The 18,268-nt window shown below is 44.6% G+C and overlaps 1 protein-coding gene across 3 annotated transcripts in view; it reads left to right on the top strand.

Annotated features, from left to right (window-relative positions):
* Window positions 1-18,268, top strand: part of AOC3 (amine oxidase copper containing 3) — a 211,842-nt gene that overhangs the window by 180,486 nt on the left and 13,088 nt on the right. For all 3 annotated transcript variants that reach the window (XM_086924077.1, XM_086924078.1, XM_086924076.1), the window contains exon 2: window positions 12,425-12,710. In XM_086924077.1, the coding sequence (XP_086780203.1) occupies window positions 12,425-12,710 (286 nt within the window). The remainder of the gene's footprint in view (window positions 1-12,424; window positions 12,711-18,268) is intronic.

Below are 18,268 nucleotides of genomic sequence, written 5' to 3'. Positions count from 1 at the left end.
TAAATCAGGCTCTAAGTCTTCATTTCTTCATTCCATGAGGCCTTTTCATTGGCTCCTAGGGCAATTAGTAGTCACAGGCAGTATTTTGTGTGTGTGTACAATGTTGTTTACTATCAGTGTCATAGAGCCACCAATACTTCTGTAGTACAGTTGCATAACCAATTCCTACCCTTTTCATGAGTGACTCTTTAGAGGTAGCAAAGTCGAACAATAAAGGCTTATTATAGGAGGTGGTAGGGGTTAGAAAATCATCTACAGCAAGGCAGCATTCCTTTGCTATCCCCTTTCCGTGATCCCAGACACCTCCCCCGTAAACCTTTTCTCCTCCTACATTACAGCAGCAATTCACTTTAGATTCACAGCACAATGAGAGACTGGGTCCAAATAGCACCCCTTCTCCGCACTCTTTTATCTCCAATGACTGCACCCATCCAACTGCCTATTCTCACCTGTTCCCCAGATCCTCCTCCTCACCTACCTAATGTCACGCTACTTATTATTCTCCATTCCTGCTTCCATCCTTCACCCCACCCTGTTACTATCACTGAAACTGTCTCCTAACTCCCAAACCCTCCCTTTGTCAAGGCCCCTCGTCTGGTGTCCTTACAATCCCTTTGTTTTTCCTGCCCCTCATCCAAAGCACTTTCTGTCCTGCAACCTCACCAGTGTAACATGAACAAGAATCAATTGATCATCTTGGACATAAGCATGTCTCCAGTCCATACCTCCCCTCTTTAAAAGAATTATAACTAAGAAAAGATACTATAGCTACTCTCACGATGAAGGGAACAATATATAGGTAAGCATAGAATTACTTTTGACATACATATATTGTGAAGAACAGTATACATATATATATATTTATATATATGTGTGTGTGTGTGTGTGTGTGCGCGCGTGTGTAGATTCAAGTGTAGCAAACTCCAACCCATCCAATGTGCAGAGTACCTCCACCCTGCCCCCTTGCACGGTTATTATCTTATTTTTTGGGGATATGGGGACTTCAAGTTGCGGCCAGCCAATCAGAGGCCACTTTTTGGCTTGCACATTTGCAGATCCACCACATAAAATATCTATAGGTGTTTTAATCTACATTGCTCAGAAACTACTGAAGGGATTTACACCAAATCACTAAATGCTCATTTTCTGGACCTAGATCTAACTTTCTGCCAGATTTGGTGTAAATCCATTCAGAGGCTTTGGCTGTATTTGTGTCTAATTTTCCTATGGGAAAATGTGTTTTGGGACTTCTCCTTTTTCTCAGCCCCGTATTGTGAAGATTCCTCAAATGACACCAAAGTTATTAGGAAAACAAAAAATGCTCTTCCTATGGAAACACGATCCTAATTAACAATATTATGGATTTTAGTGGATATTATGGTCACAATATTCAGGCACCACTATATTTAAAACTCAATATTTTGAGGGATGGCTTAGATTAGCAGTAGCCCCATTAATGTATTTAATTAAAAGCCATAATGATAAGCCAGGCAACCCTTGCTTACTCGTTTGTGCTCCTCAAAGTTGTATGGTGTATCGTCTTCTTAGTTTATAAACATATTTCTGGTGATAACATGGACAGTTGTCAGAAACCTACAAGTGTTTGGGAAAGCAAAACTTGAACTGGAAAGACGTCATTTGGTTGTGTCACTGGAGGACAATTCCAAAGGTTAGCCTGAATCTTGGCTCGTTCCACATAAAGAAAAAATAATTATACAGGAATATTGGTCACATCTCAAGATGGCAAAACATGTATTGAAAGAAGAATCAACTTGTTTGAGATCTCACATGCTTGCGGAGTGCAAAGTGGCTGCCAAACCTTGAAAGGCTGTGTTGAGAGACTCATTTGTCTTAAGGACCAACCTTGTTATTGGATCCCTCTTTAAATGTAGTTCAGAAACATTACCTTATTGTTGCATTTAATGGTGTTAAAATTGTTTTTACTCAAAAAATGGAAATGCTATAGCAGCATGTCAGTTAAGAGCTGATTGATAAAGGTGACCCCCTTGCCTATTAATAGAAATACCATACTTCTTCTTCTCTGATAAACTGGAATTTTTAACCCCTTCAGTGCTGCGCGAATTCCGCTGCGGTGCTGAAGGTTCTAAAGAACCTATGGACTCATGACGGAACGGGTCCGTCATGAGCACAGGCCAACCGACGCTCATGACGGAACTGTTCCGTCATGAGCACCGAAGGGGTTAAGCAGCATTAATTAAGAAGCACTGTGTATCTGGACAACATAAACTTCAGAATATGGGAACTCAGTTCAAACATATGATCAGAAAATGTTAGTCCAATTCCTAGCTAACTCACAGTGCCCCATCTGAACCCCTAACCTTATCAGAGTACCAGTTGGTGACAGCAACCTCAAACATGACCACTATTTATTCCCAAAGGAAATTGTGGCAACAGAGCTACCCTATTGTTGTTACTTTTGCATGATCTGAATATGGCTTTTCAAATATTTATATTATAACAACCATATTCTTGTATAGAAAGAGTGAGCTGTAATTATTAGGCAGAAGAAACAAAGCTTTGTAACCAGAATTACAAGAATGGTGAAAAAGATAAACAGTTTAACCATTATAACATTACTATATGATCATACTCCCATCTAATTCTATCTACACTATCGAGAGCTTAGTGGGAGTAACCTCTGTGAGATCCATTGGGATAGTCTAACATACCTGAGTATGTTGTGTAAGGAAGCAGGTCTGATGTAGAGCAGGCTATTGCACTTTACAGGATAAAGGTTAGAGCCATCAGGACTGTATCTCAATCACAGTCCACTGCATTCCAATACAATTCCAGCAGAAGTGTTTCTCTGCCTAATGGATTGCGGAGGCTGTTTATACAATAAAAGCACTGCTCCAATCGCACTGTGTCAAAGATGCAGAGCTGACGTGATGGTTTGTCGGGAGCCTTAGAGCTGGCTCCAACTGGGCAACCAAATAGATGGGCATCATGTTCTATGTGCCTAGCCTTGGACAGAGTGTACGAACAACATCATAATAATGCTTCCTAGGAAATGCATGTAAAATGTGGAATGCGTGTAAAATTGCTTCTCAATACATTGTTGTGTAAGTGTAAAACATATAAAAAGTCACCATTAGAAAAAGATGTCAAGCTAAAACGTCTAACTAAAATGGAGACTCAGAGTGCACCCTGTTCTACTTTATATCAGTGTCTAGCGCTTGTTCACTTCATCCAGGTGGCTGTTTGTTTGTAGGACTTTTCAAGCCTGCTTTATCACATTTGCATTGCTATAATACTGCTATTTGTGGTAGTTTTGTTTCCCTTTTGTTACTCCTCTTTGTTTTATGCCCAGTTTCTGCATCTATTGTAATTGCTACAGCTCAGTACCAACAGCTATCTTATAATTAGGCTGTCTCGTTATATGTTTAAACCTATAATAACTGATAAAACCCCACCGGGAAGTAGCCCTCACCAGTGTAAACACATAAACACTGAAAAAAAAACCTGCTCAACCACAAACTAAATGCCATTCAAAGAAAGGAAAAGGAGAGTGAAAGAGTAATTTTTATTTCTTCCTGAAGGGGCCAATACAAGTTAACTTTTATTATATAAGGTAGCAGTACGAAAAACTGGGCTAATATTATTCTGTTTAGGTTTTGTTGTTTGGGGATGTCACTAAAATATTGTTTCTTCCTTTTTTCAGTTTTGTGGTCTTTGGTCTAAAGATACAGGGGTTGGAAGCATGTTTAGGTGTTGTTTATTTATTTTGTAAACTGTAGGGATTCAGGAAATATCCAAATCGTATTTTATTTTTTGGCTACATTTGAGTCTTTCACTGATAGGAAAAATGTAAGTTTCATAAGAATCTTTACCAATATGTACCATCACATTTACCCACAGAGAATGGGTAAAACCCCTTGATACAACAGCCCCCTTTTCTATTGAGTCATTATTGATAGTAGGTGAATTGCCAAACACCCCAGGCTCTAAACATTCAATGCAAGGTATAGTGACAGGTATATTTGAAAAGAGTGCAGTCATAACGCATCTGGAATACTGGTGAAAACATGGCACGAGCTGTTTGGAAAACATGGAAAGCAGTGGCACTTGGAATGCTGCTGCAAAAAGTTCTTACCAAGTTCAACAAAGATTGGAGTGATTTTGTTTGTATTTGCAGTGTTTCAGCGATGTATATGAAAAAGTTGAGTGTTGACCTGTCACAATCAATACCTGAGCTGAAGTGCTTCCCTGTAAGAGATCCTTGCCACTTGTTAGATGGTATGCTGAAACCATCTTTGCAATCTTTAAGAGTTAATGAAGAATGCTCTTAACTTTTTATTCCATTCTGGTGCACTGTTTTGGTATGCACGGAAACTAAAACGCAAATATTTCTCATTTTGTGCTTTGTGTGGCATCAAAAAAAGAGTAATTCCGACTGTGTCACTTAGCCGGTGGTTTTCAGTCCTAGAGGCCATGAGTGCTATTTTATCCATGTGGCAACTGTTTACAGAACTTTTGCTGAGTAATGATGCCAGAGGCAAGAAATGTGAGGATCTTTGATCACATATTGATAGTGATTTGAAAAAAGTACACTCTACTGCATTCTTAGATTTTACAGGAAAGTATGACTGCTGTAGTGGACATAATAAAAAAAACCTAGAGTCTGAAAACACCCATGTCTATTAAGTGTGAAGCATAATTGGTGTAGATGTGAAACTTCTCCTTGAGAGTAGGCTGAGCAACACTTTTAGTGACTTTGGCACTGCAATATATTCCATGTTAGAGTGCTGGCCACTTGGTAAGTAAAGAAATGTTGAGGAGCAATTCAGGAACGTTTATTTAACAATGTATGTGAAATAGCCCTTCACCAACCATGGCGTTTGAAGTCAATGAAGCCTCACCGTGGTACTCTGCACAAGTTATAGATCCCTTCTGTAAAGGGAAATTTTCTCCAGAGTTTCAAAAGTGCTGTCTCATTTTTGACCGCTTTAATAAATCTGAGGCCATATGTGTAAAGTTCAACGCATATGTTGCAGAACCTGTTGCAGTGAATCACAATCTTCAGGTGCACCAGTATTGGCATGGAAAGCTATGTCAGTGGCCAGAGTTAGCACATTGTATACTGGCTACTTTGGCGTTGCCCGTCTCAAGTGCCAATGTTGAGAGGGTCTTTTCTCAGATAAAATTTAACATGGGAAGGAAAGAGCGCATGTGCATGAACAAAGACTCACTGAAGAAGTATCGTATGGTGTACTACGATAAGTTTGGTTTGTAATCACTTGAAAACACTGAAAAATCCCCATCAGAATTTACCAAAAATAGAATTTGAAAACAGGAAAGCCTACTTATAATCCATATCAGTCAAATCTAGTGATTTCAGAAATAAAGTTGTTTGGCATTGTTAGGCTGTTTATACATTGGAGCTATTTACTTTTTTGTTTATATTTCAGTGTTACTGTTGTATTTTGCTTAATAAAGATTCAAAATTGTGTGCCTGTTTTCCTCTTGCCTGATTTTTCAATGACTTTTCATATTGGACTCCATCTTATCTTACTATAGTGACTGAGGGGTGATCTTTTAATTAGAGCCGAACTAGTCGTAGCGGACATCAGACATTCCCCAGGAGGTTGGAAGGGTGGAAACTGATTTTGCATTGAAGGGGGGCGTTTATGTTACTGGGGGTTGGTTTTTTCAGCAGTGCTTCCCCCAGGAACAAAGGCAGAAGGGGAGCTGGCCCATCAAAATTGCCAGTGCTGCTCTGGGTTCATAGACTGGCCCTGCTTTTAATTCAAGGGGCTATGACTGGGCTGAATCCCATCATAACTTGTAAACAGATATCAAACAATCTGTCTCACTCCATTTGTTCTTCTCTTCCATACTGACTACAGTATCCCCAAGACTCTGCTTTCTCTCCCCTTGTCTTCAACACTTACCAGAGCCCTCTCCCAAACATTATGACATCCTTCAAACTCTCCTGCTAAAGGAATGCTCATGAAGTCCAGATCTAGACTCCTGCTCATGGACTAATGCATGCTACTGGTGGACCGATGAATGTCACATGGTGAGCAGTCCAGTGGATTCAATCCAATGGATTTGCTAGCACCTGCACCGTCTGAGCCAGAGAAACTGCACTATTTTTTGTTATATAATTTGCATGCTAGCCCTAGAATGTTTGTAATATTGTGCCTGTAGTCAGTGTTATCCTATGGAGCTGCACACAGGTCTTGTGAGGGACTACAGCCCTCTGGGTTTTTTCTACAATGTTTACTGAGAAAGTGTCTATCAGTGGGAGGTAGGAACAATGCAGCAACCATGCTATGATATGTCTTTTTTCTGTTTAATTGGTGTCTGCCTCTAGATTCAACATTGGGCAGCTCAGTGAGCTGAGCCCGAGTTGCTGACTTTCCACTTGAAAAACTGTAAAGATTTCTGGTCCCAAAACAACCGGATCCAAACTACTAGTACTCAACAAAGCCAAATCTGTGGTAGTGTTTCAGGGTATCATAGCTGGAGTCTGGTAACTGGGCCTCATCAGTAAGGTGTATCTCGAGCCCTGTCACACATGGAACTCAGACCCATGGCTGGGTATACCTCTCGTACCAGACATTACAGCTGTTTGAGTTCTAAGGTACAGCAAGCCAAGACTCACTTACATATGGTAGGTGGCTCTAATGCCACAGTCGAGCTGAAAAACAATGGATAGTCCAGAGAAATTACTGATGGTTGCAGCCGCGGTCCATGCAGGTAACAGTGGTGGGGCAGTGGGGCCGCGTGTGGGGAGATTTCGAGGGACGATGCAGAGGGAACATTAAATATTTATTTAATTTTCCCTCTGCATAGTCCCTCGAAATCCCCTCTCCCATGGGCCCGATCGCCCCACCGCTGTTACCTGCATGGACCGCGGCTGGGTGGTTGAGATTGATTGAAGCATTTCACCCATCATTCACTGCTGAGACTTCCCAGGTAGGAGGGCTGTGTCCAGATGTCTGTCCCAAGTCTTCCACCCATCGCTTTTTGTAATGTCTGTGAGTTAGCTTCCAGCTCGAAGATATATTTCAGAAATTTCTCTGAACCAGGAGCTCTAACTGTGCTGTGTTACACTGGCTGGCCTCTTCTATGCTATTTCAATTGATGTATAGTCCATGAGCAGAGGTTCCTGAGGGTGGAGCCAGTAGCATCTCCATCATCGTGAATTACGTATTGCAAAGCACTAGGGGCCAGATGTAGGTAGCCCAATACCGGTCGGTAACGGCCGAAATTACCGAATTTCGGCCGTTACTGACCGGTCTTAGGCTTTCGAGATGTAGGGGCCAAATGTAAGGATTCGGTAATTTAAGAAATCTGTAAATTACCGAATCCTTAAAATACCGATTCGGTAAATTACCGAATCCGTAATGTAGGGAGCACCCAAGTGAGTGCATTTCTGAGTTAAGGATTCGGTATTTACCACCAACTAAAAGTTGGTGGTAAATATCGAAAACCTTTGAAAAAGAAAATTTGTGCTTTTCCAAAAGTGCCATGTGGCAGACAAACATGCCGTTAGGGCATGTATGTGTGCCACATGTGCACACATGCACGATTCAGGGGTGTAACAGAGTGTCAATGTGACACCCTGCCACCCTTGAATATGCAACCCCTGAATCGGTAATAGTGAATGGCATCCCATTCATTCCTATGGGCCTCCAGGCCCATGAAAATGAATGGGAATTACCGAATCAGTAAATACCGAATCAGTATTTATCGAATTTTACCGATTCTGTAAAATTTACCGAATCAATACCTACATACCATTTACCGATTCTGAAATACTGAATCAGTAAAATTCGGTATTTTAGAATCTGTAAATTTGGATTACCTACATATGGCCCTAGATGAGGTGGGGATATGAAGAGGAAGGAAGACCCCTCCTTAAATTAAGACTCCTAGGGCTAGATGTAGGTAATTCTCATTTACCGACTCTAGAATACTGAATTTTACCCATTTGGTATTCTAGATTCAGTAAATGAGATGTAGTTAAAAATTCAGTATTTTTTACCGATTCTGTAGGATTCGGTAATTACCGAATCGGTATTTACTGATTCGGTAATTGTCATTGATTCCTATGGGCCTTGAGGCCCATAGGAATCAATGTTAATTACTGAATCGGTAAATACCGATTTGGTAAAAATACTGAATTTGCAAGGGGGACAGGGTGTCACTTTGACACCCTGTTGCACCCCTGATTCTGGCTTGTGTGCCATGTGACACACATACATGCCCTTAGGGCATGTATGTGTGCCACACGGCACAGGTGTACATGCCCAGATATGCATGTACACAGGAATTTGTTATTTACCACCAAATAGTATTTGGTGGTAAATAACGAATCGGTAACGGCCCGTGGCACTCCTTACAGTGCCACCTACATGTAGATTTTCCGATTCAGTAAATATACCAATTAGGTATTTTACTGAATCAGTAAATTTACAGATTCGATAAATATACCGATTTGTTACATTATCAGGCCCCTACATCTCCATCGGCAAATACCGGTCGGTAACGGCCGAAATCGGCCGTTACCAACCGGTATTTGCCGTCCTACATCTGGCCCCTAGTTCACCGAGTAATGTCCGCATGAATGCGTTAGTCAATGCTTAATTTGAACAGTCGGATGCAGGTAGGAGCCAGTGGCACTCATTTCTGGGGACCAGCACTTATTTTTAGGTCTCGGCTAAAAGACGCGCGTAAGCGCGTCTCCGCCGAGATCTTATGTCAGCGAGTAGCAGTCCCAGGAGACAGTCCAGGTCACGCGCATCCTTCCAGGCGATTTGTAGCTGGAACGCGCGCTGTGGCCTGGCGCTGTCTCCTGGGAAGCGCAAGCACAACACACGCATGCGCATACACACACACACGCGCCCATGCACGCACGCACATACATACATACAGAGACACCACCCCTGACTCATACTCAGGCGCGCGCACACACACAAGTGCACCGAGGCCCCCCCTCCCCCTCCCCCGCCGTCACGCACATACATACACACACACACACGACCATACACACACACAAGTGCACCAATCGCGCTCCAGACCCCCCTCCCCCGCCGTCACCGTCGCGCACATACATACACACACACACACACGAGCATACACACACACAAGTGCACCAATCGCGCTCCAGAACTTACCTTACCTCAGCACGCGGCGCCCAACCTCCTGCTGGCGCGGCCCCGGGGCTCTACACCGCTCACAGGAGCCCCGGGCCGCGAGACGCTACGACTCCGCCTGCCTCCTCTTCCGGTGTGAACGTGGGCCCGCCCCCGTCACAGGCGACCGTGCCTGACTTCCGGGGCGGCGAGCTTGGTAACGAATCTGGTGCTATCTCTTTGTTTAGAAAACGTAATTGTGTCGTCCATTGTACCCCTTGAGACATGTGCACGATACTGGGATAGTTATGCCTCTCCAGTCAAGAAGGCATGCATTAACAAATCTTTCAAGGGCTTTTGGAGACTCAGACAGACACCATGCCTCAGCTGTCGATCAATGAGAACACATGCTCCCACTGCAGGTAAGGAAGGACAACAGCCAGCTGAAGCACTGGAATGCAGAAGACCAGCCAGCAAGAAACACAACAAATATATGGTGTTAGGGTTCTCAAGTCCTCCTTTGCCCATTAGTTTCTATCTCACCCAAAGTTGCTTTGATCTTCTGTTTCTGCATTTCGAATAAACACAGAAAGGACTTCCCACTGCATGCAGAACACTGGCACCCAGCCTGGGCGATGGCTGTAAATAACTGCTCCCACGTGCCTCTAATTTCAACAATAATAATTACACTAAACAGCTTTATCCTGCCCATCTGCTTGCACGACATGGCAGCTTGGCATGGCACCCTGGCATTGCCATCCACTGAACTTGGATCCGCAGCTTGTCAGGCACCTCCGCATGTGCAGGCGCTTCAAGACTTTGAAGGGGACCATATTGCCCGCAGACCAGCAGTTGGCGAAGAGCTCGCATCATATTTTACTTCTATTAGAGTGATGGAGCAGACAGATGGTGAGTGCAGAGTGGTGAGTGCAGAGTGGTGAGTGCAGAGTGGTGAGTGCAGAGTGGTGAGTGCAGAGTGCAGAGTGGTGAGTGCAGAGTGGTGAGTGCAGAGTGGTGAGTGCAGAGTGGTGAGTGCAGAGTGGTGAGTGCAGAGTGGTGAGTGCAGAGTGGTGAGTGGTGAGTGCAGAGTGGTGAGTGCAGAGTGGTGAGTGCAGAGTGGTGAGTGCAGAGTGGTGAGTGCAGAGTGGTGAGTGCAGAGTGGTGAGTGCAGAGTGGTGAGTGGTGAGTGCAGAGTGGTGAGTGCAGAGTGGTGAGTGCAGAGTGGTGAGTGCAGAGTGGTGAGTGCAGAGTGGTGAGTGCAGAGTGGTGAGTGGTGAGTGGTGAGTGCAGAGTGGTGAGTGGTGAGTGCAGAGTGGTGAGTGCAGAGTGGTGAGTGGTGAGTGCAGAGTGGTGAGTGGTGAGTGCAGAGTGGTGAGTGGTGAGTGCAGAGTGGTGAGTGCAGAGTGGTGAGTGGTGAGTGGTGAGTGCAGAGTGCAGAGTGCAGAGTGGTGAGTGGTGAGTGGTGAGTGCAGAGTGCAGAGTGGTGAGTGCAGAGTGGTGAGTGCAGAGTGGTGAGTGCAGAGTGGTGAGTGCAGAGTGGTGAGTGCAGAGTGCAGAGTGGTGAGTGCAGAGTGGTGAGTGGTGAGTGGTGAGTGCAGAGTGGTGAGTGCAGAGTGGTGAGTGCAGAGTGGTGAGTGCAGAGTGGTGAGTGCAGAGTGGTGAGTGCAGAGTGGTGAGTGCAGAGTGGTGAGTGGTGAGTGCAGAGTGGTGAGTGCAGAGTGGTGAGTGCAGAGTGGTGAGTGCAGAGTGGTGAGTGCAGAGTGGTGAGTGCAGAGTGGTGAGTGGTGAGTGCAGAGTGCAGAGTGGTGAGTGCAGAGTGGTGAGTGCAGAGTGGTGAGTGGTGAGTGCAGAGTGGTGAGTGCAGAGTGGTGAGTGCAGAGTGGTGAGTGCAGAGTGGTGAGTGCAGAGTGGTGAGTGCAGAGTGGTGAGTGCAGAGTGGTGAGTGCAGAGTGCAGAGTGGTGAGTGCAGAGTGGTGAGTGCAGAGTGGTGAATGCAGAGTGGTGAGTGCAGAGTGGTGAGTGCAGAGTGGTGAGTGCAGAGTGGTGAGTGCAGAGTGGTGAGTGCAGAGTGGTGAGTGCAGAGTGGTGAGTGGTGAGTGCAGAGTGGTGAGTGCAGAGTGGTGAGTGGTGAGTGCAGAGTGGTGAGTGCAGAGTGGTGAGTGCAGAGTGGTGAGTGCAGAGTGGTGAGTGCAGAGTGGTGAGTGCAGAGTGGCGAGTGCAGAGTGCAGAGTGGCGAGTGTGCAGAGTGGCGAGTGTGCAGAGTGCAGAGTGGCGAGTGTGCAGAGTGGCGAGTGTGCAGAGTGGCGAGTGTGCAGAGTGCAGAGTGGCGAGTGTGCAGAGTGGCGAGTGTGCAGAGTGGCGAGTGTGCAGAGTGAGTGTGCAGAGTGGCGAGTGTGCAGAGTGGCGAGTGTGCAAAGTGAGTGTGCAGAGCAGTGAGTGCAGAGTGAGTGTGCAGAGTGAGTGTGCAGAGTGAGTGTGCAGAGCAGTGAGTGCAGAGTGAGTGTGCAGAGTGAGTGTGCAGAGCAGTGAGTGCAGAGCAAGTGTGCAGAGCATTGTGTGCTGTTGAGTGCAGAGTGCTGTGTATTGGCAATGTTAATGACAATGGCCATTTATTTTTGATTTAAAGAAAAAAAAAGAAATGTCATGAGCAATGCCAATAGCTCTACCTTTAATGATGCCGAGACCATTGCATTGCAAATGCTTGTTCCACATAGAGTTTCATCCAGAAAAACACAAAAGGGAGAAAGAGGGAGGAAGAGAAAGACTAAAAATGTGTGACAAATGGAGAATGCAGGGATCAAAAATAACAAAGGAAGCAAAAGTTAGAGATGGAGATAGGAAGTGTCTGGTGGTGGATTAAAGATTTGTTAGATGGAAGCAACACGAGGCAGCCTCTGGCATTCGATAGCGCTGGCCGCGGGCTTCTTTGCAAAACCTTGTGACGCAGCACTTATTCTTTTACAAGTTGAGCACTGGTGTGAGTGTATATCAAAGTGGATATCAGTGTATCTTTTTAAGGGTTTGTTCATGTATGTCTACATCGTTTTGCACAAACGTGTGTTTAGAAGCTTCAGCCTGCATGTAAGCTTCTTTATTAGTCAACGTGAGTTACTAGGGCCGATTTAATGAAATATTGACGTTGTCCTCAAGGCAGGCTATAAGTATCTACATGATGGACTTTTATAAGATTCCGGAATGCAAACATGACGTCAGATTGTGAATCAGGATTTGTAACTTTGTATCACAAGATAGAACATCTTCTCTAACCTTGGCTAGTCAGAGTGACGCCTCAAATTGCATCTTTTGTTCTTGTTTTCCAGGAACCTCTAACTCTTTTTTGACACAAGACATGAAGTTCGATCCTTTCAACATTCCTTGGCAGCCAGAAGTGCAGATTCAAAGGCCAAAGCTTGTCCGCCAAGTGGTGGAAACGGAAAACCAGGCTGCGTATCGCCTGAACGACAAAATGCCCCGATACGTCCACTTCGCCAGCAACCAGACCAACAAGTGGGGTCACCCCAGGTCATACCGGATCCAGATTGTCAGCTTCGCCGGGGAGTATCTGCCGGAGACGAGTCCAGTAGAGAATTCAATGAACTGGGCAAGGTAGGTGTCTGCAGCAATCTATGGGCTGTATGATGCTGTATCGACGTCATCAATATCAGCCTACAAAAATATCACACCACCACATCCCCTGCCAATGCATCGTCGAGTTAGGCGTATATTTACTATTCTCAGCTCCACATCTACTTACCTTGAGATGTAGTGGTTAGGTCGGTGCGGCAGATGCAATATTTATAAATGTAACGCATATGATATAGGAGAGTAGCCATCTTTGTATTCATTCATTCACCCATTCATGAGAAGCTCTCTTGCTGATTTGCAGTCACCATAGACTACTTTCATGCGAAAGAGGAGGTGGAATGTCAGTATCAGGTACCTTCCTGTTGTGCCTTTTAGAGCCACTGGGTTCCCAGACAGGACCAATGCACACGTTCTAGATGTCATAGGAAAAATGGTATGTTTTGGGTCATCATACCACGGCCCTGAGAAGGACTGCATTTGCCGCTCTCAGCTGCAGCTTTGTACCTCCTGCAGCCCTCTACAGATTGTGCTGTCCTTGTTCAAGCACCTTTTTTGGGGATCAAGACATAGATCAGCTGTAGACGGACAGGTTTTGCTGTAGGAAGTAGCGGTGCAGAGGTACTGCAACCCAACCCCCCCTCCCCTCCCATCCCCCTAAAAAAAAAAAAGAATCATGCTGGAGTTCCGGAGGGAAATGAGCATTAAAGATGACTTTATATATATTTTTTTATCTTGTCACATTTGCTGTGCATTCAAAGACAAGGGTCAAATGTGACAAATGCAAAAACAACAGTTGATGGACAGAATGCAGAACAATGTCATACATTCACCCCAGTACAGAGATCTGGGCCTAAATCCATCCTTTTTTTGCAATCCAAACCACCCTAGTTCAGACATGGCCATATGCAAATCAAGGGTCAAATGTGAAACTACTTCTGGCAAATTGCTGCTTATTCTTTTGACATGGAGACTTGTGTTTGCTTATCTTTCTCTTACTACACAGTGTGAGGATCTTGAATTGAACTGTGTGACAAGCTTGCTGGAGTGAAAGGAACGGCTGAAGGGTGTTTTTTTCTTCTAACACACAATACAATTTAAATACCTATAAATGAACTGTGCACCTTTTGCAAAATAAATAAACAGGGAAGCACAAATGAAGCACTTTTTTAGAATTCTGAAGTGTGATGGTAACAAAGATTTTAATAGGACCGAAACCAATCAAAACACTTTACTCGGTGATGTGCAAATGTCGAATATTGATATTCAATGAAACCCAATTTCCACACATTGCTGTTAGTGCACTGTATAGTTTTATCAGTAAAGCTGCGCTTCTGTGCACTTTTAGTGGTCATTTCAATGGGAAATGCATTATCTCTCACTCTCAATGACAGTGTGCTACCACACCATGCTTAGTAATGTACTCCTGACAGTGTGCTCCTAAAGGCAACACCTGATACATATTACACCCTTATCTTTCTCCTAATAAATGGGCGTGGCTCACTGGTGACACTTGTTCTTTGTGTGAGGCTTGGATTTTTCAGAAGCCTGGTGTATACAGCGTTGTAACATTGATGGCAGCACCACTGGGCAGAATTTAAAGAAGTCTCATCCTAAACTAACTGGGGATACGTGTACAGGCTTTGCAAGAACTTGTGGACTGAATAGTACAGATTGTCCTGAGCTGTAATGCTTCCTAGTATGAGCTTCCCAGGCAGATCCTACCGCCAAAAGTTAGAGGTTTGTGGGCCCACCGCCCAATGACAGCAACATAAAGGTGGCACCTGTAGGGACACCGCGATTTAAAAGCGCTCACTATTTTTTTGTGTGTTCTTAAACATCTATCCCAAGGATAATATTGTGAGATTAATATAAATGTACATGTTAAAGCAAAGCTGGTCTTTGGCGCTCCTCACATCTGGTTAGAAAGGTCCACGTGCTGTGCACCTCAGAGGCAGGCATGAAGAAGGTTTTGCAGTACACAAACAGCATAAACAAACACCTCTTAAACCACTAAAAGAACATATCCTCCAGGTGAAGAGGAAACACTGCAGTTACAGCACACGGTACCATCTGACACCACCCAGTACCATCTGACACCACCAGGTACACTCTGACACCGCCTGGTACCATCTGACACCACCCAGTACCATCTGACACCACCCGGTACAATCTGACACCGCCTGGTACCATGTGACACCACCCGGTACCATCTGACACCACCCGGTACCAAACAACACCACCTGGTACAATATGATACCCACCTGGTACCATCTGACACCACCCAGTACCATCTGACACCACCCGGTACAATCAGACACCGCCTGGTACCATGTGACACCACCTGGTACCATCTGACACTACCCGGTACCGAACAACACCACCTGGTACAATATGATACCCACCTGGTACCATCTGACTCTAACTGGTACCATCTGGTGGCATTACCATGTTAGCTTCCTCGTTATTACTTAGCAGGGCAGATTTATTACAAGATTTATAAATACAGCATAACCGTGGGGCCCTGAAAAAGAACCAGCAGAGGAGTAATACCACATTTGCCCCCACCTGCTGATGCCCCCCGTTCGCCTTTGCCCCCGCTCTTCTGACGGCCCTGTCCAGAATGCCTGTGAAATTAGGGGGAAACAATGTATTGTAAAGGTAAATGGAACCGACCTTCCAAGGAACTTTAAGGCAATTTTGTAGAAGGTTTGAGGATCTAGATCAAGGAATTTTTAGGAGAATGGGTGGCAATTACTGTATGCCTAAATCAAGTGATGAAAACTGATTCGTTTTTAAGGGGTTCTGATGTACTCAGGGGAGGCTTGAAATAAATCAGTGACAAAGTTGAAAGCAGAACACGCCAGGATTCTCAAACTTAATAGAATAAAAATACAACTTTACTGGAAGTTTGGGACAGTCTCTCGAGAAAGTAACATCAAAATGGATGTTCTTTAAAGGCAATTCTTTTTTTGATTTCAACCAATTTTTATTGAGAGATTTTTATACACACAGTACAGTATCTATACAATGAGGGTGGTACAGCTGTTCAATCGACGCCGTTGGGGTTACATTAGGCGTGCTGTGAGATCATGGTAGTGGCCTGTGCATGCGCGCCAGCGCGATGATCTGACTAGGCTAGCTCTGGCGAGCTTGAGTACTACCCTCGGGTAGAGGAAGTAGCATGAATAGTAAGAAAGAGAGAAAAGAGGTAGAGAAGGTGGGAAGTCAGAACCACAATCAGACAGGCATGTGTGCATCAGCAAAGGCATCATACTAACGATCAGGAAACAGCGCAAAGACTTCACAAGTCGAAGTGACTGCTCTCTGTTGTTAATATTGTCATAGTGTGAGTTCTGGTACATTAAACACTTGCTGTATTTTAAGGATTGTGTTTTGTGTCATTTCCATTTTACTTGGACTGTTTGCAATATATAGGTTGTCCAGCCAAGCTAGGTTCGTGCCTGGCTCGAACATAATGTCCGGCTCTTGCTCAGCCCTTCACCATGGAGAGTGGCTTGTGGAAAAAAGAGGCAGGCGTTGACCCTTTCCATGCCGTTTTTTTTAAATACAATAAGCACAGGACAAATTCAATTAGCACAAACGTAATGACCAGAAGGCTGTATTTCAGTTCGATTTTTTTTTCTGAAGTTCAAACACTCTCCAAGAGTAATACTATTTTCTATTGAAAAGGGTTACAAAATGCAAAGACATGTTTTAAATGCACATTTACAAAATATATCTGAGTGTGCAAATGTACACCTCTTGCATTTGCGCATGCAATCATAATAAAGCATGGGGGTTACCTGAAAAGCACTATGACCGTGCCCAGCTCTCACACGAATACTCCATAGTTTATTCATAAACAGAAATGTACTCAAAAGTAGGCAGGATAGTTCAGAATATCTTTCTGAGACTGCCCCTTTAGTCTTTCATTCTAGCTCTGTGAATTTAACTCTTCAAAAAACTAACTGTTCACTGGAAAGGAGACAGAAAATCCACACAGGACGAATGTGTTTGTTTAAAAGCAATCAGCAGCGTGCTCTCAGTTGTTTACATTTGTGTGCGCCAGTAAACTGTAAAAACAAGCGCTCTCTTATCGTCTCCGCTTAAGTATGTGGTTAATGTATTTATTTTTGTAATTAGAGGAGGAGGCTTTGAGTATAATGAAAATATATCTCTTCATCTGTTTTGCCATGCCGGCCCCCAACCCCCGCCCCCCCCCCCCCCCCCCCCCCCCCCCTGCACTGCCGGTTTCAGCAACTCTTGTGAGAGAACAGGAAATACGTGCCAGGCACTTCACTCTGATCAGAACGGTGATGGAGCGCTGGGAAAACTAGTGCAAAGGGTCAGTGCCTCGCCCTCAATCTCAACACACATGTGTGGATGAAGTGTTGAAAAGGCGTTAAAAGCCACTCAGATCAGATTAGCTGCAGGGTGACCGGATGGCACCATTATATTTTCAATCTCTAGCTTCCCTTTAATCATTGCTTTCCGGAATGTTCGCCATTAAAACGTTGACTACCATTCCCAGAATGCACTGATTTGTTAAATTAAATCCCAGTGTTGGAAATTAGCTGTACTAAGAATATGGAGTTATATTCTATTGCTATATTTGCTACCAAGTCTACCATCCATTTTAGTCGTTCATAGGACTGGTGCCAGAACAAATCTCAATTCTCCATTGCAGAAGACAACAGTACTTGACATTTGAACTCCATTTTAAGTGTGACTCATATTGCACACATATTCCCTTTTGTGATATCCTGTATTTTTAAAAACAAAATGGGATGCTGCTTACAGGATAATTTAAATTCCTCTCTATGGATATTTGTATTGCCTCAGTCACACGGTGGTAAATGCATTGACATCGTCCCCCTAGGCTACATTTGAATAGGATGGCACAACATATTTGAGTTCTATTTTGACCATAGTATCTACCATGCATATTATTATAGATGAGTAGCTGTCAACAACGGGGTTGATTCTCCGCCAACAGGTCCACAGAGGCATGAAATAGACAACGAAAGCACCGCTGAAATGATGCATAGTGGCATAGTGACCCTTGGTAACCACCTCTCCATAAAAACCCAATACTAGACATCCTACTATTGTCCCCACCTCCCTCTAAGGCTCCTCTCCACCTCCCCCCTGATTGCCTCGCTCATTGCTCTCAGTAGGAGCAGAGAGCCGGCGCCATGCTGACAGCCCCTCTAGTGAACCACATTGGCACGGATACTACCAGCCGTGGAGCTGCACAGACCTGTGGCTGCTGGGAGAGTCAGGGGTCGGTGGCCATAAGAGCACTCTACCCATTGCCTCACCTCCCTCGGTACTGGTCAGAGGCGGGGGAGCGGCCACCATCTGCCATGCCACCTACTTCATTCTGACCTCGGGAGACCCATGGTGAAGTGGAAGAAAACCAAAGGTAGTAACCCCGTGGTGACACAGCGGTGACAGTGACTTGTTCTTTAACTGCGGTGATGTAATGGCGGAGAATACTTGGCTACTCTTGAGACTGGTCAATAGCTGTTTGGTCAGAGCCGGGGTCGGATAAGCCATAGGCTAGAATGTGGCTCACA

Source organism: Lissotriton vulgaris, chromosome 5 (assembly GCF_964263255.1).
Source record: "Lissotriton vulgaris chromosome 5, aLisVul1.2, whole genome shotgun sequence".
Lineage (NCBI taxonomy): Eukaryota > Metazoa > Chordata > Amphibia > Caudata > Salamandridae > Lissotriton > Lissotriton vulgaris.
The sequence above is the reverse complement of the archived record's forward strand: the minus strand, read 5'-3'. Positions and strand labels throughout refer to the sequence as shown.